The sequence below is a fragment of the Crocodylus siamensis genome, chromosome 11, assembly GCF_052110815.1.
Source record: "Crocodylus siamensis isolate JL-2025a chromosome 11, ASM5211081v1, whole genome shotgun sequence".
In the NCBI taxonomy this organism is placed as follows: domain Eukaryota; kingdom Metazoa; phylum Chordata; order Crocodylia; family Crocodylidae; genus Crocodylus; species Crocodylus siamensis.
The window spans coordinates 17,063,499-17,085,913 of record NC_143405.1 but is presented as its reverse complement, the minus strand read 5'-3'; the positions used below and the strand labels follow the sequence as shown (position 1 = coordinate 17,085,913).

The 22,415-nt window shown below is 53.0% G+C and overlaps 1 protein-coding gene across 4 annotated transcripts in view; it reads left to right on the top strand.

Annotated features, from left to right (window-relative positions):
- The first annotated feature begins 9,310 nt into the window (after positions 1-9,310).
- ABCA2 (ATP binding cassette subfamily A member 2) overlaps positions 9,311-22,415 on the top strand; it is an 86,743-nt gene continuing 73,638 nt past the window's right edge. For 2 of the 4 annotated variants that reach the window (XM_090022776.1, XM_090022774.1), the window contains exon 1: positions 9,311-9,579. In XM_090022776.1, the coding sequence (XP_089878902.1) occupies positions 9,514-9,579 (66 nt within the window). In that variant the 5' untranslated portion in view covers positions 9,311-9,513. The remainder of the gene's footprint in view (positions 9,580-22,415) is intronic. The other 2 variants (XM_090022775.1, XM_090022777.1) reach the window with 1 other exon arrangement.

Genomic DNA, 22,415 nt, shown 5'->3' with positions numbered 1-22,415 from the left:
TTGGAGCAGAATTACTGCTCCCTAGAGACGGGCATTGGTGTTTTGGCTGAGGTTCCAGAAAGATGGGATTGTCTGTGTGCTGTTTGTGATCACCTCTTGCAGAACTGTGGTACACAGTAGTAAGAACACAATTGCATTAGGAATATATCCAGAGTCTGCATCTCTGTCTCTAGCAATGGGAAACCAATCTGCAAGGCTTTGGTGTCTGTTTTCACTTTGCAGATGGGGATACTTGTTTACATCCTGAAACACCTTTCAGCACAGAGGACTCGCAGCCAAGAGTCTTTTACTTGGGTGTACAACATCCAGCACAGTGGGGCTTTGATCCAGACTGGGGCATCAAAACACTGCCTGGCTAGAAATTACAACTAGCAGCAATGATGGTAGTCCAGGCTGGCTCCATGCCAATGCCTGTTAGGCCTTTGAGAACAGCAGGCACTCAAGGGCTCTCACCATTGCTTGCTGCTTCAGGGGTGGAGGAATTAATTTCCAGTTCCACCGTGTCACTAGTCCCTGGTGCCAGTGAGAACAATCCTCTGATATCTGCTGCACACAGGTGCTAAAAAGGATTCCTTGCAGGGGCAAAGTAGCTGTGACATAAGCATGCCTTGCCACATCCCTCCCTGGCTTTCCACCTCAATGCACTCTAGACTGCACATCTCTAGGGCACCTCCCCACACTCCAGCCTGCAGGAGCTCCCAGTACTGCAGCCTACTCACACAAAGGCCTCACCTTAAGCCTGTGAGTAACCCCCATGGTTTAAGTGCTCCCAGTTAGGCACAGGCATCTCCTGCTGTGCTGGGTCACATGCACTGAGCACCTTGTCCCAACAGGAGAATCCCAGTCCATGGGGTGCCCCAGGTCTTGGCTACAAGCCGTAAGTCAACAAGCCAGAATCAGCAATTTTATCTTTAAAACCCCATTAGTGCTACCTAACACTTAACAGTAAGGCAATGCCCAGTGGAGGAATCCTTCTTTAGCAGACCTTCACCCTATTTGTCCCCTTCACTACCTGCTGCTCTGAGAAGTCCTTCCCATACAAGTGGCTGCACATGCATCCCTGCACTGGAACTTGGCAAGAGAAGGAAAAAGTTTCACTGATGGTCCTTTGTCAACTGCTTTTGAGGTCATTCTGCAACATGAGAAGCATCTGGGCTGGCTAAACAGAAAGCAAGATGGGAAATGTGGCTGCTCCCAGTACAGCTCATTCACACCTGTGTGAGGAGTGAATGTAGTAACCCACTGGGTCTCTTGTCCCCTCTGTAGTGATTCACAGAATCATAAAAAAATAAGGGAAGGGTCCCCAGGAGATCATATCTAATCCAACCACTGTGCAGGCCAGGAATACCCCTATCCAAACCATCCCAGAGAAGTACTTATCCAAGTTGCATTTACAAGCTTCCAGTGATGGAGACTTCACAGTCTCCCTGGGAAATTTGGTCCCTTGCATTCATCCAGGGAGGAGGTGCTTTTGTTAGAGCCCAGCTAGGCAGCCTTGGCTTGTCAGACAGAGCTGAGGCTCGTGTGTTACAGAATGTAAACTAGCAGTGCTCCTCTGCTGAATAGCAGATTTTATAGCATCACAAGCTGGTTTCCCATTTCCATGCCTCACATGCCAATCCACTGTCTATAGCTCACTGTGTATCTGTTCTTGGATCAGTGTAAACAATCTGCTCACTGGAAATAGTTGGATAAAACTGCTCTTATAAAATGTCAGCCGGAAAGCCAGCAAAGAGAAAGTTTCCTCCTCACCTCTTTGTAGTTTTGAACTTGAGAGCGCTTCGGTTATGCTGTGATCTCGTGCAATAAACATTTAACTCTCAGGCTGCACATGTCACACATCAGTCCCAGACAGGGTTTTGCTTTAAAAAGGGGTGGGGGAGTGTCAGTGGAAACACTGACAAAATATCAAAGGACCCTGGAAACACACTGTTATTTGTGCTTCAAAAGCACCAACACCCATAGTGGAGAGCTGCTGTGCCAGGCACCGTGCAGAAAATCCCAATCCCAGGGGGTTTATGGGCCAAACAGAAGAGAGGCAGAGGATTAAATAAAGAAGAGGGCCACACTTAAAGGCATACAGGAGCTTAGTGGTGGAGCTACAGCACACTGGCTCCCCTAGCAGTGGGCTGTATTTCTAGCAGACCTGTCTTTCCGCTATGTCCCAGAACCTTTGGAAGTCTGGAATTAAACACAGTTTCTTCCCTGATTTTTCCTGCTCTCTGACCCCTGGGTTGGTATGGGAGGGTTGTTCATGAGTCCCAGGATGTACAAATCAATCCTTTCTAATTTACAGTTGCATAGGACAGCTGGAAGGGGCACCCTGGCTGGAGGGCTCAGCTGCTACATGGCTTAGTAGGCAACAGGGAGTCCCTGGGTAGTTCCAGAACTTTAGCCTCAACTTCCTGTGAAAATGCTGGTGAGATGAGCAGCAAGCTGCCTGGAGACTCTCCTTGCAGACCCCATTCTGGTCTCCCATCCTTTCCTTCTACCCACCCTAGGGGAACACAGAGTAGTGGTTGGTGCAAGGGACAATGTTCCTGGGTTCAAATCCCACTTAGCAGTTACCCCACTTGGTGACCTCAGCCAAACAAAAGGGCATCTCTGATCTGTCTTGGTTTCCCCCCATCTGAAACAGAGACAAGGACAGAGATCTCCTGCAGGGCACAGTGCAGGAGCAAAATGATGCCATCCTTTCTGTAGGGAGGGAGGTGGGGGGGAAAGCTCCCAGTAGTATCTTAGTTGCCTTGTGCCTTTGGTTTCGTCCAGGTATTTTCTTCCCTGAAGGCTGTGGGCCTGGCGGTGCCTTGCAGGGGGGAGGGGAGGAGTGAAGTTGTTTATCTCAGAGATTATTAGTGAGGCAAAGCTGGCTCAGCCTCCAGTGAAACATCTTTCAGATAATCTGAAAAGAGTCATTTGTCATTCCGTCCCCACGCGCATTAGTCAGACAGAGCGGAGCGGGGTCGCCCATCCAGGCTGCTGCTTCTGCAAAGCTGCACTAGCAGAGCCAAGCACCCGCTTGCATGCACCCCAGGGCATAATGGGGCTTGCTATTGAGGGGTGGGTGTCATGGTATCCTCCCCACTCTGCTGTGGGGTGTGTGTGTGTAGGGGGGTGATCACAGCATGGGAGCATCTCATGCAGAAAGGAAAGTGCCCCTCATTGCTAGGGCTGTAGTTAGTAGCAGGGTGATGGCTGAGCTGCAGGGAAGTGATGCACCTGGAGGAGAGCACTGACGTAACCCCTGGTAGGTGTCTGACCTACACCTGGAGAGGGGGGGGGTGTCACAGGCAACCAGCCTCACCTGTTGGTAGTATGTGTGTGTGTGGTTATAGTATGTATGCACACACAGTTGTTGTTTCCCTTGTCGCTTTGCTTGGGTCTGCTCTAGGTTCTGTGTGGGTGACCACGTGCCATCCCCATGCCAGCATGTCTGTATCCGTTTCTCTTTCCTTTGTCAGGCATCCACCACCCATTGGTTTCACTCCCTTGTACTGGCAGGAGCATTGGAGGAGTGTCCTGCCCAGCCCACTCCATCTGGCAGCACGTCCCTTTCACAGGAAGGCAAAGCCTGAGCCGCTTATTCTTGGGTATCGATTCTCCCCTGAGCACATGTTTTTTGGCAGGAGTGCAGCTTGGCCTCAGCAGGCAATGAGGCAGGGAGCACAGACCTGTGGCACTGGCCTGGGGGTTGGTGTATTCTCTTAGGGACTGCTGTCTTCTGCTTCACATCCTCAGCTTGCCATTAAAGCACTGAAGTCTCAAAGTCTTCCAGCATCAAAACCAGCATCCCAGATGGGAACTAGATACAAAACAGTGCACTGATGTCTGCCTGACTCTGCACACAGTCCCACCCAGACCTTCAGAGATCCCCACTGAAGACACAGGGTGGTGATGGCAGAGGGGGGGTGGGGGGGGTGGAAAGGGTGCTACTAGACTTATGCCAGCCAGCATAGCTCCAGCAGCAGCTCTGAGAGGCTTGAAGTGTCCCTGCTCTCCTCCATGAAGGGTCCTGATCGTGAAACCCCATTAGGATGATTTCCAGGGAAGGATGAAAATCTGTCAATTGGGCGGTATCATGAAGGTGCAGGGCTTGCTGTGTGGGGGGAGATTCAGGGACTCTTAGAAAGCTTCTATCAAGCCCAGGTCACTGAGCTCCAGCAGGGGCAGTGACAGCCATAGTCAGTTTGATAACATGGTACCTACCAGTACGTGGGATTTCAGTTTGTCTTTCATATCCAGCTCTTACTCTGCAGCCTCTAACCCACAGGGGAGAATGGTGGGAAACTTCTGAAGCCCACTAGTATCCCAGTGGGGCTGTTGCTCTCGCTTCAGTTACTGTCTGATATGCGGGAGAGTCTCCTGGGTGATCTTACCTAACACAGAAGCAATGTTTAATTTTTGCCTGTTTCTCCATTCCTTCTCACATGGTCCCTGGCTGGTAGGACTGCTGAAAGTTGTTAACCATTTGTATTGGTCATGATCGTTATTCTGATTTGCGTATGAGAGCAGCTATGGAGCACAGGGCACTTGTGCGCCAGGTACTGCACACTCACACAATTCAGGTCCCAAAAAGCTTGCAGGGCAAGCAAACGGAGGCACTGGGAAACGAAGGGACTTGATCAAGTCACACAGCAAATCAGTTGCAAAGGTAGGAACTGAACCAAGGTGTCTGGAGTCCCAGGTTGGTGCCTGATCTCCTACAGCTGATGTGGCTTTCCCACGCATTTGCTTCCCAGATTAACTCTGGGCTGACTTAGCTTCCCAAATGCCCATGAGAGATCCCCAACATTGCCTTTGGCCTGATCTCCTGCTTTGCTGAAGCCTTTCAGCTGCCTCTCCTGGCATGGAGCCGGTAACCTAGAGGTGGAACATGCCATGACCCCGTGTTGGTCCCTGAGGTGGTCCCTGCATCCCTCCCGTGCCTGCATTGCTGAGGCTGATTGGTGTTGCTGCTGCTCGGTTCACAGGCAGCAGATCCACTTCTCCCCGAAGGCTGCAGCTTTGCCCCCTTCCTACAGAACCTCCACAGCAGGATCTGGCAGGGAGAAAACAGGCTTGCTTTCAAACCAGCTCCCTGCAGCCATCCAGGGTATCCAAGCCACTCCGGTGCTGGGGTTTCATACTGCATTCAAGATCTAGGTTGAGATATTTTGACACCCATACCCCCTTCCCTCCTGCCCTGCTTCAGGGCTGCACAGGTGCCTTGTGCTGACCTGTGCACTCTCCTATCTTCATCCTGCCCTGCAGTTACAGGAGCCTCTGGCTTGTTTGTCCCATCCTGTGCCCTGTCCTCCCTCTCAGCTCTATCCTGCAGCTACACTGGAGCGCCGTGCTCGTGAGATCACCTGCCTTGCTGCATGAGCAGCACTCTCACAGCCCTGCTCTTCAGCTCAGCCCTGCAGTGCAGCTTGTCCTCTCCCTTCTCCCTCCATAAAGTCTTGCTTCAGCATCCCCAAGCCATAAATCTGTGCACTGTTCTCAAGCAGAATCTCTCTGACATAAACAGTGCCAGCTTCTCATTCATTGCAGGGTACTCTGCTGCCAGGCTGAACCTTTGGAAGCACCAGGTAAGGTCAGTCCCCTGCCTAAGTGAAGCTTGCTGCCTGGCAGCCAGGTTTCATAACTGTTCTTGATGGACAGGATTCAAAACAGCAACTTTAAAGCTCCAACACCAGGAGAAAACATTCCCCATTTCAGGGCTGGCTCTGCAGAGCCTGGCCTGCAGCTGGTGGTGCTGCAGAGAAAGTGTAAGTCCTGGAAAGTAGCTCTTGTGCATGATCAGTGACTGCTTTTCTCTCACCTTCAGTATCTCAGCACTTTAAAGGAAAGTGTTGTTTTGGACCAGCTCCACACTCCCGCAATTCATGTTGAAAAATGGGCCTGCCACGTACAGTGAGCCTGGAGGGAAAGTAGGTGAAAGCACAGCCAGGGCTCAGGGTGATTTTCCTCTTGCTTGAATGGAGAATCAGCCTATTGGATTGTAATGATATGCTTATGTGAGAATAAAATCCATCGGAGCTGGTGCCAGGTGATGAACTGATTGAGATTGTAACCTTTGAATCGCTTCTGTGTTTTCTATATATTGTCCGTTCCCCATGATGCTACACCCCATCTAGTGTCAGGGCAGAGGTGTGACTCTCTTGGGTATATCTGGATTGTCATTTGGTTCCATAGTTTCATAGCTAGTAGGGTCAGAAGGGACCTAAGCAGATCATCAAGTCCGACTCCCTGCCATGGCAGGAAAGAGTACTGGGGTCAAACAACCCCAGCAAGGTGATTATCAAGTCTTGTCTTAAAGACCCCCAGGGTAGAAGCCAGCACCACTTCTTTTGGAAGTGAAGCTCACAGTGAAGTAGCGCCTCCTGATATGTAGTCTGTATCTACCCTCTGCCAGCTTGTGACCATTATTTCTAGTCACTCCTGGTAGCGCTCAGGGGAACAGGGACTCCCCCAGTGCCTGCTGGTCCCCTCTGACTAGTCTGTAATAGGCCACTAGATCCCCCCACAGCCTTCTCTTGTGGAGGCTGAACAGGTTCAGGTCCCGTAGCCTCTCCTCGTAGGGCCTGTCCTGCTGCCCCCTGATAATGGAAGTGGCCTCCTCTGGACCCTCTCCATGTTGTCCACATCCCTCCTGGTGCAGCAGAAGAACCCAAACCTGCTCTGGGAAATGAGGGCAGGGAACATGGCTTCTCATGGAGTATTCACTGTTAGTGTTATAACAGTAGCTAGTGACCCCAAGTGCAAGTAAAGCCCCACGGACTGTGTTTTCATTTGCATATGTACAGCACCCAGCATAATGGAGTTCTGGCTGTGACTGGGCCTTGCAGGTGCTACACCAAACAACAGTTGTGTCAGGTACTGTACAAACCCAAAATAAGAGACAGACCCTGCCCTCTTTTATTGGAGGGGCTCTGCTGGAGCAGTTGCTGTCTGGTACAATGACTGATCTGTAGCTAAAAGGTGCTGCTTGAACAAATTCTGGCGAGCCAGTGGTTTCTTTGTGGAGCTGTCACTCCTGCAGATCCACGACCTGAAGAGGGGAAGATTGAGTGAAGGCCAGGAGAAGGAGGATCTCCCAAATCCTACTTTTGGCAATGACCCCTTCTGTGGCCATAGGGAAGGGGCTTAACTTTACTGTACCTCAGTTTCCCTCAGAGTACCTCAGTCAGCAGCACATGGCTCACTGCACTGATCACTCCAGAGCAGCGGTTCCCAATCTGTGGTATGGATACCACCAGTGGTACGTCAGTGGTATGTGTTAACAGATTGATTATAATTAATTTATATGGGACAAAAATTTAGTGGTGTTACTTAAGGTTGAACTGAAAAATGTGCTGGTGGTACTTACGGTTGTATTGTTTTAAGTTGGTGGATTGTGATCTGTCCCAGTTTGGGAACTGCTGCTCCAGAGGATAACAGGCCTACCAAAGTGACTGGCTTTAGTTATGCATTCTTCAGGCACGCGCAGCCAATTTGGTGATAAGAAGTCTGCCAGCGCAGCACGCCACGTAACAGCAGGAAGGATGCAGAGAGTCACCTTCTTCTGACACTGAACAAGGAATTTCCCCAGAATATGGAAAAGAGGATGAGCCCGAGAGCATCTTTGCCTTGAACCTTTCTGGGGCTTGGCTTCCCACTACAGGTTTGAGGAGATATGACCCACGCCTTGTTCCAAGCCAGGCCACGAATGAAGAGCCCGGTTTTCCAGAGAGCTCAGGGCCAAATCTTAAGCCTTTGCTGCCCACAACTGGAGCCAGAGGTTGCAAAGTGCTGGGCACTCACCTGAAAACCCTCCTGCTTATCAGGGTCCCTCTCTCCAAAAGCTGGGCCCTGCCATTCAAGAATTACTTTTACTAGAAGAACCACTAGGGGGCATTAAAAACAGCTGGTATCTGCAGGTGGGTTGACTGTAAATTACCTTACCTCAGAGGGGTGTTCTGGGTGCCAACTGCTCACAGCTTAAGCACTTTGAAAGGCCTCAGTGTTGGTAATACAGGCCATCTAGCAGAAGGCTAAAACAAGCCATAGAAAAAAAATGTAGCAGGGTGCATATGTGGTACTCTGTGCAGCTGGAAAATAAACAGCTGGGAAGAGGAGCTGGGCTCTGGGCAGGTGACAGGGGGAAGGCATGGGCTGGGCTGCACCAAGCAAACAGAAGCCTAAAAACAAACAGGCAAAATGTCCAGAAAGGGACTGGATGCATTCTGGGAGGAGAGGGGCATCAGTGGTAGCTACTGGGCACAAGAGGTAGGGATGCAGCCTCTGAACTGGAACATCCTAGACCTTAAATGCCAGAGGCTGCAAGTGAGAGACGAACAGCGAGGAGAAAACCCAGATCAGACTCAGTTCATTCTGCCTTTCTGTCCTTCTGCAACAGGCCTTTTTGATGTGCCTGACGCACCCTGGGCTTGGGCCCAGCCAGGAGGAACCGTGAGCCTCTCTGGCCCCTGTGCAACAGGCCTATCTGACACGTACCGGGAAGAAGGGCCCTGGGCCCACAGAGCAATGGCTAGCCCACCCCGTTAATAGAAGGGGCCACTGGATATGTGGCAACCGAATTTGTAGGACAAATAAAGGGTAAAACAGGGACTGCAGTGAGGTCACAGGTTTAAAACGAGGGCACCGACGGGGGCACCAAGCAGAACACACCGTGCTGGGCAGTGCCCGTTGGCCACGTCCAAGGAGCCAGCCGACACCGCACAGAGAAACTCCACCTGGAGACACCAGCAGCCCTGGGGCTGGCTTATTTGACATGCCCCGGCATCATGGGACTCAGCCCATCCTGGGGAGCCGCTGAGGACACACCGACGAAACGTGTGGGACGACAAAAACCGGAACAGGAGCGCCCGGGGCCAGAGGTCAGTGAGCAGGAAGTGGACGCCGACCAGAGCGGGCCGGCTCCTGAAGGAGTTGGGGGAGCCTGCGGACGCCCACCCGCGAAACCCTTTCTGGAGACCCGGGCACGCCGCGGAGAGGAGCCGTTCGGCTACGACGGGCCCACGGCTGCATGAGCCGGAGGCCCAGCACAGGGAACCGTCAGCCGGGTCGGAGGGAGGCTGCTGAGACAGCGGCAGCTGATCGCTAAGGACGAATGCGAACCGAACAGGGCCGGGAGGCAGTCACGAGTGTGCCACGCGGGAACCAAACAGGGGCGGCGGGCGCTGCCCCGCGTGCTCGGCCCGGAGCCGCGAGGCAGGACGGAGGCGGGCGCCGCAGCCGCTCGCTCCGCCCTCGCCCCGGCGGCGGGGCCGGACCAGAGCGGCGCAGAGTCGGCGGCCGGCGGCTCCCTGCGCCTTTAAGGGGCGGTGGCGCGCGCGGCGCGGGGCGGGGCCGGGCGGATTCGATGCAGCAGCCGGGGGCGCCGGGCGCTCGCACCTGGTGGCAGCCGCGGCCGCCGGGCGGCCTGGGGCCACGGCTGGAGCGGGAGCGGGAGCGGGAGCGGCCCCGGGGGCGGGCTGCGGGTAGTGCGGGGCGCCGCCGCCGCTGAGGCCGGGCCGGGGCCGCGCAGCCATGGGGGTCCTGCACCAGCTGCACCTCCTGCTCTGGAAGAACGTGACCCTCAAACGCCGGAGCCCGGTGAGCGCGGCCGGGGCCCGGGGCTGGTCCCGGCCCCGGCCCGGGCCCTGAGTGCGGGCGCGGCGGGGCGCTGCGAATCGCGCCCGGCGCGGTGCGGGCAGGGGCTGCTTATAACCCTGCAGAGGCACGGAGCCCGGCCCGTGCGCGCGCGTTGCACGCCCAGCAACAATTGTGCGTGTGGGGGGCGCGCGCGCGTTGCACGCCCAGCAACAATTGTGCGTGTGGGGGCGCGCGCGCGCGTTGCACGCCCAGCAACAATTGTGCGTGTGGGGGCGCGCGCGCGCGCGTTGCACGCCCAGCAACAATTGTGCGTGTGGGGGCGCGCGCGCGCGCGTTGCACGCCCAGCAACAATTGTGCGTGTGGGGGCGCGCGCGCGCGCGTTGCACGCCCAGCAACAATTGTGCGTGTGGGGGGCGCGCGCGCGCGTTGCACGCCCAGCAACAATTGTGCGTGTGGGGGCGCGCGCGCGCGCGTTGCACGCCCAGCAACAATTGTGCGTGTGGGGGGCGCGCGCGCGCGTTGCACGCCCAGCAACAATTGTGCGTGTGGGGGGCGCGCGCGTTGCACGCCCAGCAACAATTGTGCGTGTGGGGGGCGCGCGCGCGCGTTGCACGCCCAGCAACAATTGTGCGTGTGGGGGGCAATTGTGCGCGCGCGCGCGCGCGTTGCACGCCCAGCAACAATTGTGCGTGTGGGGGGCGCGCGCGCGCGCGCGCGTTGCACGCCCAGCAACAATTGTGCGTGTGGGGGGGCGCGCGCGCGCGCGTTGCACGCCCAGCAACAATTGCGCACGCGTGTGTTGCACGCCCAGCACTGGTCCCTTTCCTCACCAGCCTCTGGTACTGGAGACGTGGGCGCTGATTCTGGGTTCCCTGCAGCCTTGTGCCCTGGCCCCGTCTCCCCCCATAAAGCGGGTGGAAGGAAGGGGGACGAAATGGATCCCCTCAGCCCTGGGAACGAGCCCCTGCGGCCCCGGCCGGCAGTTCTGTTCTGGCAGCACTGGCACAAGCCGCCTGCATCTGCGGAGCTATAAATAGGCTCCTGTATTATATGTGGGTCAGAGCTGCCTCCTTCCCTCCCCCCCTTGTGAAGCTGGGGGAGCTGCCCCTGCTCTTGCTCCTGGCCGCTGGGGTGGCAGCTCTGCCATCTCACAGACCCTGTCGGGGGACAGGGATGTGGACCTCTTTAGCTTCCTGAAAGCCTGGCAGGTTGCTCCTCTTCCTGGGATCCTGCAGAGGTGCATGTTTCCTGGAGCCAAAAATTTTGTTAATCCCTTCCCTTCTGCCTGATTTAGGCAGTGAAGAAATCCCTGGGCTGACTAGCACGTGTCACACGGTACCAAAGAGGCTCTTTGCACCAAGCCGCTGGAAACGGGGCCTTGATTTGGAGGATTGTGTGTGTCACCATGAAGGAGCCGTGCAGAGTTGCGGTTGGGGGTTCTTGGGCCAGGGAAGCTTTTCCCTGGGTCGGTGGGCAGCCGTGTTGATAGTCCATTCAGTACCAGGGCAGGGGATGTTGTGGGGGGTGCGATCAACTCACTTCTCTGTCAGTGCATCAGCAGTGCCCTCATCTCTGCTTTTAACTGTAACTTGTTACAGGGTGTTCTGGGTGTTTCTGGGTGACGCACAATTGTTTCTGGGTGACGCTGTTGCTTCTTGTTATGGATGGATGACTCTTGGGGATTCCTTTGGTTTTAATGGTTGCCAGTGAAGCAGGGCCTGGCCTGCATGGCTTAGGGTGCCCCTTCCAGTCTGGTGTCCTCATGAATAAGGGCACTCTTGTCAGTCAGTGCTGGTACCATCTGGCCTAAGATCCCCATAGCTCCTGGAGCATCTGTGTCTCTGATTGTCCAGCAGGGACTCCCTTGTAAGGGGAAAGATCAGGCAAGGCTAGACAGGGTTCCCTCTTTAGACTCAAGCTGCTGCTTTATTAACTGGCCTAAGCCGTGCATCAGAGACCCCTTGCTTGAGTTAGTAAATTATCATATCTGCTGGCTGAGTCATCCTCTTTCGTTATTAAGCAGAGCTGGACCTTTGGGTCCTTGTGTTGTGGATTCCCGCCCCTAGGGAAGGAGTGTGTGAACCTTGCACTGGGACTGTTGGAGGACATGGCATAGAGCTAGTAAATGCCCCAGCCAGGCTGGTTGTTTCAGGTCTTGTTCACTGCACGGGGTGTTCTGCTTCCAGTCCAGATTGGCACTTGGCATACCTGACCTGTCTGAGATTCCCTCTTCCTAGTGGGTTCAGTTTTCCTTCAGGCTGGGACAGCAAGAGGCTTTATGGAGGGGTGTCTTGCTCCCAGCACATTCCTGAATCTGTCTGCTCATTGAAATGGGGCATGGGGTGGATCCAGGTACTCAAGCCCTTTGTGGCGCTGCAGCATACAGGCCTGGCTGGACGTGCCTTCTGCCAGGCAGAACTCTTCTGATTGTTGAAGTCCCTTCTCCAGTGGGGTGTTAGTTTAGCATGAAAAAGGCTGGCAGAGGTGGCACCTCCCCTGACCAGCAGAAGAAAGTATGTATGGGGAACCTAAAAGGAGTGGCCATGTGATCCACAGCACATGTCAAGAACATGTGTTGATGCCCATTGATCTGTGTAGCTGCAGCCTGTGCAGTGGTGGCCTATAAGGATGTTCCTCTGCACACTGTCCCATGAGAGACTCTCCTACCCCCCATGTCTTGCCTTGGGTGGATACCAGTCACATGTTCACCTTCCACTACTGCCATGTACGTGGTGACGCCCAGCTGTTTTCTGTGCCCAAGGCATCGCTGTTTGCTGTGGCCATGGCTCTCTTCCTTGGCTGCGTGGGTGAACGTCTTCCCTCCCAACACTTGTGATCTGTTTTCTGGTACCTTGCTTGTGGGTGAGGCCAGCCACCTGAGCCACATGCTTAGCTAGAGCTGGGTTGCACGCCAAGGTAAGGCTGGCCAGCATCTGTCACAACATACCAGTCCCCTGCTTGTACTGCTGGCCACTTCACCTGCCCTCCTGTTTGATCCAGAGAAATCTAAAACTAACCTGTCAGGCAAAAATGCAGGCTTGAGATGCCTTCCTCAGGCTGTGTTGTCCCTGCTGGGGGCCCCAGGCATAGATTAGCTGTGTGCAGGGGTTTCATAGATTTCATAGACATCAGGGCTGGAAGGGACCTCGAGAGATCATCGAGTCCAGCCCCCTGCCCAAAGGGCAGGAAGTCAGCTGGGTCATAGGATCCCAGCAAGATAAGCATCCAGTTTACTCTTGAAGGTGCTCAATGTAGGTGCTTGAACCACCTCTGCTGGCAGACTGTTCCAGACCTTGGGGGCTCGGACAGTAAAGAAATTCTTCCTTATGTCCAGCCTGAAGCGGTCTTGCAGGAGTTTGTGACCGTTTGTGACCATTCGACCTAGTCATCCCTTGGGGCGTTCCCCCAGATCCTGGTGGTCACCCCTGATAAACTTATAGGTGGCCATCAGATCACCCCTGAGCCTGTGCTTTTCCAGGCTAAAGAGTCCCATGTCTCTCAGCCTATCAGGGTTAAGGTCAGGGTGGTGGTGATTGACTTCCCTTCTCCCCTCAACTGATGGAAGTAGTGGTGCCCCTACCTGCTTGATGTGGCAAAGGCCCCCTCCCCTGTGCTGCATGCATTTCTGACCTGGTTGTGCCTGATTTAATGGTCAAGCCGCCCAGCAGCTTGCTGGGATCAGCACCTTTCACCTGGAGCAGTACAGGAATGTGGCAAAATCGAGGCACTGGGTTGTGCTCCCTGCTCTGGCACTGACTTGTTTTGTGGCCTTTGGCACATTCCTTCCCCCTCTGTCTCTTCTTCTTTCTCTAGAGGCAAATTCCTTGGTCCTGGACTTCTAGTCCCTGTTGCTTGTTTGGGTTGGGATTTTCCAGTGCTTCTGTAAAGGAGGTAGGTGTAATTGCTGCTGATCTGGCAGGGCCTTCTAAAGTTGTCTCTTCCTAAGGCTCCACGTTCTAGTTAGTGCCTGGCTTGAAGGCACTGAACTTGCTGCCACTTCTGGATATCAGGCAGCCAAGATATTTGTTGCTAGCAGGAGAGGTCTGTGCCTGTGCTGAACTGCTGCATCTCCAGGAGGCAGATGGCTTTGTCTGGCAGGTGAGATCTTGGTTGGATCTCCGAGGCAGGCAGAGGAGTGATGCAGGAGCACAGCAGTGGCTCGAACAGCAGACGATTGCAACTCTGCAACGACACTGGGCAAGGGCTTGGTGGAACTTCTGCCCCCAATGTACGGTACCTCTCGTGTTTGCTTGACGTTGCTTGTACTTGGCTGGCTGCATATGTGTTCTGTCCCCTCTCTGGATGTTTGTTACCAAGATGCTGGCGACCTTGTTCTTCCCTCCTGCCTGATCCACTCTACAAAGGCATAATCTGTTGTCAGAAACCTCTCCATGGCATTGAGATGTGACATCGCACACATTAGGATTGAGCAGCAGGAGGAGCGGGGGTTGCTAGAGAAGGAGGAGGCACTTCATTTCCTAAACGCAGCCTGTGGGTATGTGCCAGCACCTTGGACGGTGGCGTGCAGGCAGTGTCTGATCCCTAATGCCATTTCATTTTGAAGGGGTCCTGCCAAAAGGCCTGTCATGTGGATGTGCTGCCTTAGGTGTGGGATGGAGTTCCAGTTGTGATTCCTCCCTCCCCTTGCCCACTCAAGCCCGTTAGCAATTCAGGTGCTGCCTGCCCTTGTGGACTCGGCAGCTGACCAAAGATCCAGCAGAACTAGTCCCAGATGAGAGCAGTCTGCTGAGATGGAGTTATGATCGAGAGCGTGACAGTGATTTAAGCATCCGTTCCTCTAAAGGGATGGCGTAGCAAGCAGTTCGAGCCCAGGAAATCCAGAATGGAGGCTGCCCTTTTTCATCTGTCTGTATTCAGGGAAGAAATGAGCAGAAAAGCACTCAAGCAGCCTTAACTCTGGCCTCGAGGGAAGCAATGAGGGGCATTTACCACATTAAAAGCCAGTTATTTAGATACCTTCATCCTGTACCACCGTGATGGTGATGGCTTGGTACTGTGATAGGGCAAAGGGAAGACACTTTAGCAAATTAACCGTGCATATTTTTTTTCTCTCCCCTGTATGCATCTGGACTTTATATATAACCATAACCTTTCCCTGTTTTTTTTTCTGTGAGGAAATTGAATCATCCCAGCCATATCTTTTATACTCTTGAGCTCGGGAGTCAAAATCAGTCGCTTAAGTCTGTCTCGTTGTAGTGTTCTTCTCTGGAATTAAATTGGCCGTGTCTCTAGTTGTCTTCCGAGTGCCCTTGGGCAGACAGGAAGAGGTTTGGTATTTCTAACATGGTGGGGGGCTGGCTGCAGGGTGTGGGGGGGAAGGTGAAGAGGAAGGGAACATGTGAAAGATGCTTTTGCCTTCTTGAAACATTTGGTTGGGGATGAATTGCTGTATCCCCAGATTAATTTAAGCTCTCGGAAAGCATTTCCTGGACTTCGTGTAAGCACCCTAAGTTGGGGGAGATCCACCATCACTTCCTTGTAAAACCACCAAGACTGAATCCGGGCTCTGAGTTCAACTGCTCGCTTAACCTGAGCTGCACAGAAGAAGTCAGTGCCCCTGAAACATCTTCAGCACTTGCCAGGAAGGGAAGGCCGACCCACTTGAAGGGAGGGGGTTGTTCATTCAAATATTGCTGAAGGTGTTGTTTAACTCTCAACCCTGTGCAGGGACTGGGCCAGGAGGGACCTCAAGCTGGGAAAGCTTCTGTTGAGGACTGGGAAGGGGGAAGAGAGGGCGTACTCCCACTCCCCACCCCCACTGTCTGCGCTTCCCCCTGCCTGACTTCCTGATGTTGCTCAAGTAATGAAAACCAGGTGGGTGAGGGAGGAAGGGACTTTTGATTTTTAAACACCAGCCCTTCTTCACCTTCACAATCCACTGTCAAGGGAAAAGGTCCTAAGCCCAGTGCTTTCCTCGGTCTGCTCTTGCAGAGATTGGTATGGGGTTGGGACCTGCTGTGGGTGTCAGCTCCTTTGCTGGAACAACTACCGGCACTTATGGAGGTGCAGGGAGGGGACCTTGAAAGATCAGCTACAGTAATGGAGCAGGCATTGATTTGACTCTTGTCCAATGCTCCAGGTCCCTGGCACTCTTTGACTCCACTCTGGATCCCATTGTCATTGGCCAGGTTGGGTCCCGTATATACAGTCTGCGTCTGGGGTGTCCAGGCTGGGGAGCCACAGGGCAATGCCTTTTTTTGACTTTGAACATGTGTGCTAGCTGGGGGAGGCTTATTTCTTCTGCTTGGAGGAACCATTCCTGGCTCCTGGAAGACCTGCTTAATGCCTGGACCTGTCTTGTGTGAGAGTGGTGCAGGCTGCACCTGCTATCGATAAATGCTACAATGCCCAATAGATGGAGACGCCTTCCACTCCACAGCAGGACCCTGGGGAAGCTTGGGTTTACTGTCTGTCCCTGCTGTCATGGGTGCTGCTACACAAAGGTCCAGAGGCGGCATCCTCCTTGGCAGTTCCTTCCTTCCGAGACAAACTGCCTGCCTCTGCAGGTGTCCTGGGTACCTCTGGGCAAAGATGCTTCATCTTGGGCTTAGAGGTGCTAACTTAAGATGCCCTGTTTAGGTATCTGAAATAGGTGGCATGATTGTTTCGAAGCACTGAGCTCCCACAAATCCCATGGGAGTTGCAGGTGTCCAGCCCTTCTGAAAATTAGGCGGTTCCTTGGGATGCTGTGGAAGGACATGCTGTGCTGTGGTTGTAGGCTGCTGGTGGGCTCCCACTTTGTGTAAAGCCTAGTGAGATCCTGTTGCTATTGACTTCAAGCCCGAAGTGCACGGATGCTGGAAATGGGTAGCAGTTCAGAACCTGGTGATAGGGGTGTTAGCAGGGGTGCTGCCAACTACTAGTCGGGGAACCCAGGTTGAAGGTCTTGTCGGGGCTTGGGATAAATGGAAGCTTTATCTGCCTGTTGAGGGTTCCCAGCTGAGCTGTGCAGGAGTAGTACTCGGGGTTTTCGAGGAGCCGTGAGCTCTGCAGGGCTTGAGTTGGAAGCTGCTCCATTCCTGCAGAGGCTTAAGCTCTGCAGCAAAGCTCCAGCCAGCCGAACTCTGAGGAGCATCAACCTGCAATTGCAATACACAGAGTTGCAATGTTTTAACTGCTCTTTCTTACCTCAGCTGGAGTTGCATCTCTTCCCCTCCTCTCCCTCCTGCTCTGTTTCTAATTCAGCAAGCTGAGGGGATAAGGTTTGTGATGCTCATTGAGATAACGCCTCCTCTCTCTGGCAGCAGTGCAACCTCAAAGGACCACTATAGCTCACTGTGTATCTGTTCTTGATATACCACAAGTGGAACATGAATCTACACTTTTCTGGAGCACAGGATGCGTCTCCCCTTCCTTGCCCAGTGTGTGCAATGCCCACCCATCTATTTATGTGTACTTGAGTATCTGTCACCACTTCCCCTTGCTGTATTGCTACAGAAGGGCCATCCCTTGCCTCCATCCTGTACCTTGCTAATGCAGGTAATGTGAGCCCAGGGGCTGGTAGGTGACTGTGTGGCACTTCCTCACATTTCATAGGTCTCACTGGAGCATTTGTCTGGAAACGGGAGCATGGGGTGGGGGCATAAGAAGGGCGATGCAGTAGCGAAAGAGTTAGCGAAAACTTGAATCCCTCTGTTCCTTTTGTGCATAATGGTATTTTTGTGAAGGTTGACTCTGCAACCTAAACAAAGAGGGATTTGTTTGCAAGGCAGGAATTGCTACAATAGGAGACAATAGAAGGCTCTCAAATGCTCTGGGTTCCTGTATGGTAATGTGTCTTATTAAAGGGGCATCTTGGAAATTGCATTCTCCACTGGTGGCTTTGTATCTAACATAGTTTCAAGTCACCCCTGTGCCTGCTGCCTTTGAAAGCAGGCAGCAAACAATTCTTTCTCGCTTTGTGCTTCTGACAGTGCTTTGGCCAGAATTTTTTTCAGAAGGATTTGGCACGTGGATGTGGGGCCAGGGTTTTTGTGTGTTGGGCACTTCTGAAAATGTGGCCCCTTGAGTTTTGGTTCATACAAGAGAACTGGGTCTCTCCAGAAAATCTGGCTGGGATGGTGGGGGAAGTGGGGGCTTTGAGTACTTGAAAATATGACTCTAAAAATGGAAGCTTAGCCTTAGGTACGTAGACTCGACACTGGTGTTTCTGTAGGGTAGTCTATCTCTTTTTCTCCTTGGCTGAAAAGGCCATTCAGAATATTACTGGGAGCAGCAAACCCTTTTATAGAGCAGTCTGTGGGACAGGAATACGAAAGCAACCGAGTCTAAAGAAGTAGCTTGAAGGCTGCTCTGCCAGAAACCAGGACTTTTAAATATTAAGCCACTTAAAATAATTCGGACTCTCTGTTCTGCTAAGCACCAACCTACTGACACACTGCAAAATCTAAGTGCTTCACTGGTAAGGTTTTTGGGGGGTTTTTTGGTTTACTTTTTTTAAAAAGCTGGAGTCGTAAGACTTGAACCTGGCTGTAGCTGGAGTTTTCCAGTGTGCAAGCCCCTGCAAAAAGTGTCTCTGCTGATGGACTGATGCATAAGTTGTATGTGGACCTTTATTTCCAATGGTCAGGGTGATGGGTTGAGCGTTGCAGAAGAATTAGTTTGGGGGGGGGGGGAGTAGGCACGTGGGTACTGGTTGAAGGGAGTCCTCAGCCGGATACTCTGGATGGATAGGAAAGTGTGGCTGTTGGCTGAGGATAGTACATGGATGATGATGGCCTTCTCTGGTCTGCTGGGCCAGCATAGCAGAACGGGTTTCCAGGAGGTTCCTTATGCTGTGGGGGCTTGGGTGAGACTTAGAACGAGTTAAGGAAATGTAAATGATAACTTTGTTAGAGTGATAAAACCACACAAATCCAACATGACTTATAGCAGTGTTGATGGCATGGGTCTCTTTAAATGAGTTTTTTCAAAGGCAAGTTTGTTAATCAGAGTTTGGACTTTGTTTTTTGAGAAGGCAATGCTTTGATTCATTTCAACTCTTGTTAAGTTAGTTTTTTTGAGGTTATTGCAATGTTTTGAGGGCTTCAGATGAAATTCTTTAGGATTCCACCCCCCATTTGGTAGGAACATTTGTAACTTCTTTGTGGAGCTTTTGATCAAATAACATGGATGCACCCTCAAATTTGGTAGAATTTTCTATGGAATATAAATGCTGACTCCTGATCAGGCCTTGCATTTGCCTGGAGTCTGCACCAAAGGGGCAAAGCTGATGTGTGGGCCCTTCAAGACTTGAGACTCCATCAGGCAGTGAATGAGGGGAACTGGCTCTTGGGTGTGGGAGTAGCAGGGAGTAGGTTTCTGCTGATCTGGGATCTCCCAGCCTGCTTGGTGCAGAGCTGTGAGAACAAGTGGGCAGGAGGGGAGCTGGCTGGCATCTTCGTAATCCCTAGGGATAGGCCAGCAATGCAGGGGAAGCCTGACAGTGCAGTGTGATAGGGAGGAATGTGCCAGCTGCTGTGGTGGTGGCTTCCCTGATTGAAGCTGGAGCTGTGAGTTTGTGAGAGCTGCTGTGGAGCATGGAGATAAAGTGCCCCCAAGCCAGCTCCTGCCAGCAGAGTGGCTCTGGGGCTTCATGCAGCACCAGCCTGCAGGGCCTTCCCCCTTCCCTCCCTTTGTTTCTCCCTGGCTATGTCAAACAGCAGTAAGCAGCTGCTTGTGCTGAGCAGATGGTAATAACCTAGGCGAAGTCCCTCATCTGGCTGAGCATTTGCAGTGGAGCGGACAAGGGACTGAGGCAGTCTCTCAGAAGTGGAGCATGCCCACGCACGCTAAGCAGCATCCCTGTCCGGCCTGCTCTGCCTTTCAGGCCATGCCCAGGCAGGCAGTGCTGTGCTGCTCTTGCTCTGTCCTTACTAGCTTATGGGAGTGCTGGGGGTAAATGGTTTGGGTTGTGCAGTGCTGTGGGGTTTGCTCCCCTCTAACATTTGCAGCATTAATACTGGTGCCTTGAAGTACTGCTGCAGTGTGGTGACCTGTTGGGGCCTGAGTGGCCCCTGGATGAGGGCAGAGCGTGCTGCAGGTTATATTTGCTGCTCCTCTCCCTTGCCTTTCTGCAGGTACGTCTGTCTTAGGGCAGGCGCAGTTGAAGGCTCAGGGTTTCAGCACATGGCTGCCCCATGAGTCTGTCACCTGTTTGCACTCCCTCTTTAGGTTGGTTCGTGTCCATACAGCACCAAGCAGTGCAAGTATGTGGTCTCTGGGGGGTCCTGGGGGCTGCTGAAGTACATGCCATGATCTCTGTGTCTCTGCCTTCCATCTCTGGTAGGGGTTGGTGGTAGGACCGGGGGCAGACTGAAGGGTTGATCTCTGGCGAAGCATGTTCTAAGGAACTTCCTTTTCTTAGAATGAAGGAAACGCGTGCAGAGCGCCAGGCTCCTCCGTCCTTCCCACACTGCCTTTGTTACCCGTGTTGTGGAGGTCCCACTGTACAATAGTTTAGTCACATGGACAGGGAAAAGCCGTGCATGGAGCTTAACTCCTACATAAGGCAGAAACCAGTGGTGAGAGGAGGGAGCAGTGTGCAAGAGTGAAAGGACTAGGATGAGGGTAACGCAGAAGTCCCAAGCCTCCTAGCTCCGCTGTCCTGGCAGTGTGCTGACTCCTTTGATCTAGGCAGCAAGAGCCCTTGGTTCCCAGGTGGGAAGGGTGTTAAGATGGTGCAGATTTGTTTTCTATCCGGCATGTAGAGCAGTGGAACGAGTCAGCCAGAGAGCAGGGAAATCCTGGCGGCTGAAGAGTACCAGGGCAGGAGACGAAATTCACATCCACCTCCTACCAGACAAGGGCAAGGTGCACATAGCAGCAGCTCCTGGTGCAAATGGCAGCAGCTCCCGGTGCCCAGGGACCAGTCAGGAGCAAGTGGCACCTCTTTGTATTTTCATCTGTGGTCGCATACGTGGGTGGCCTGGCCGAGTGACCTGGAAGCTAGCACCAGGGCTTCAGTGGAGGAGAAGAAGTAATGACACCCACAGGCTGCTTGCAGCTGGAAAGAGGGCTGGTGGGTGGAGGGGGGCTGCAGAGATTTCCAAATAGTCTCATTTTATGCATGGTAGTCCACGGGCTAGAGTCCAAAGCCTGTTGAGGTAAATGTAGCTGCTTTCACGGGTGTTGGTTCAGCCTGTCAGTCACAGGGCATGGGCAAGTCTGTCTATACATAGCATAGGGTGTGTTTGATTAACATGTTGGAGGGTGCTGTTTGCTATCTGGCAGCATGCCTCATGCCCCTGCCACTCCTCCCCACAGGGATCTCTTCATCTTCCATTATACCTGCCCTGTGTGTCCCTCAACTCTGCAAGGAGGGAGCAGGCTGGACCATGGGTTAATAAGCTGGTCTTTCACCTCTGTAGAGCTGAGCTCACACCCTGACTGGGGTTTCCCAGCAAAGTGAACCTAGGGGTCCACCACCCATCAGTGGTAGTGCTGGCAGTCCACATTGCAAAACCACCATGGGAGCTTGTATTGGCATAAAACCATCCCAGGGAGATGAACGGGGGCAGTGAAGTGCTGTGTGTGACGGGTGCTGGCTGAGGCAGCTCCCACACAGTCCCATTGACCTCAGCTGTTCCCTTGTGCACTGCCAGCCCTCGGCAAATCGCTGTAATGGCTGTGTGCTCAGATTTACAAACTGGTCTTTCCATAGATCTGTCATCGCACAAAAGGCAGGGGAAGGAGTTGGCTGTGAATCCTGTCAGTCTGATGGAAATCCCTCTGCTCTGTGCTTCAGGGCCATTCCTTTCAAACCTGCTTTGGGCAAAAGGTACATGAGGGGAGAGATCACGGACCCATATGGACGTTGTGAGAAATACCTGAAAGGGCCCCAGGTGTCTGCTTCCTCTCTCCATGCAAGGGATCATGCTTTAAAGGTGGCCAGACAGGACCTGTGAGTTTGTTCAGTTGCGTAGTCCCATGATCTCTCTTTCTTTCTATCTTTCTTAGTTCAAGTGAGGTTGATGTGACATCCTCCTGTCACTGATCTCTGCTGTGGTTTCTGATAAGACCTCTGTGTTTCTCAACTTCCCTGCTGGCAACATGGCATCAGGGAGCCTGTTTCTGTACTTTCCTCCCTTAAGAGAGTCCTGAACTGAATTCCTTCAAATACACTAAGGTCCTTGCTAGGACAGGGAGGGTGGACATAACTAGAGGGTGCTTGGGTCTTAACAGGTTTCTGTAGTGTGTAAGTACCGTCCAGTCTTGGGAGATATTCTGTGGTGTTAAATTTGAATTCTCCTTTTTTTCAGGGGGCTGTTGCAAATAGCAAGGAAGGTTAGTCATTGCCTTGATTTCCCCACCCCGAAATAGTGTTTTCCTGGACCAGCTTGGCTATAATAAAACATAAGGAACAAGGGGTCTTCTTGATGCCTGTTAATTGCCCAGGCATGTAGTTGGGATGGATTTTAGTGGTACTAGTTAAAGGGTCTTTTTGTTGCTCGTATCAGTATCTTTGGGGGCGGGGGGTTTCAGAAGTGTCCTGGTTGTGGAATAATTTTTCTTTTCCCTATACCTGAGGAAGGGCCCTTTGTGCCTGAAAGCTTGTCCAGCATGTCTTCCAGTCACACTGCAGCCTTTCTTGAGTTGATCCAGATGCAGTTGTTCCCTGGGATGTAAGCATTTAGTTTCTGGCAAAAATTATTGGGGGTGGGGGAGGATTGGCCTTTGTGCTGTATGGGACCACCTGTGTTTGCAGCGTAAACACTGCAGCTGTGCGAAGACATTCGAGCCAAGCTGTAGGCCAGTTTCCTGCTGGAGGAGAAATCGCGAAGGCCGCACGACCTGCTGTGGCTCAGCGGAGGGATGACCGAGTTGGAGACGATCT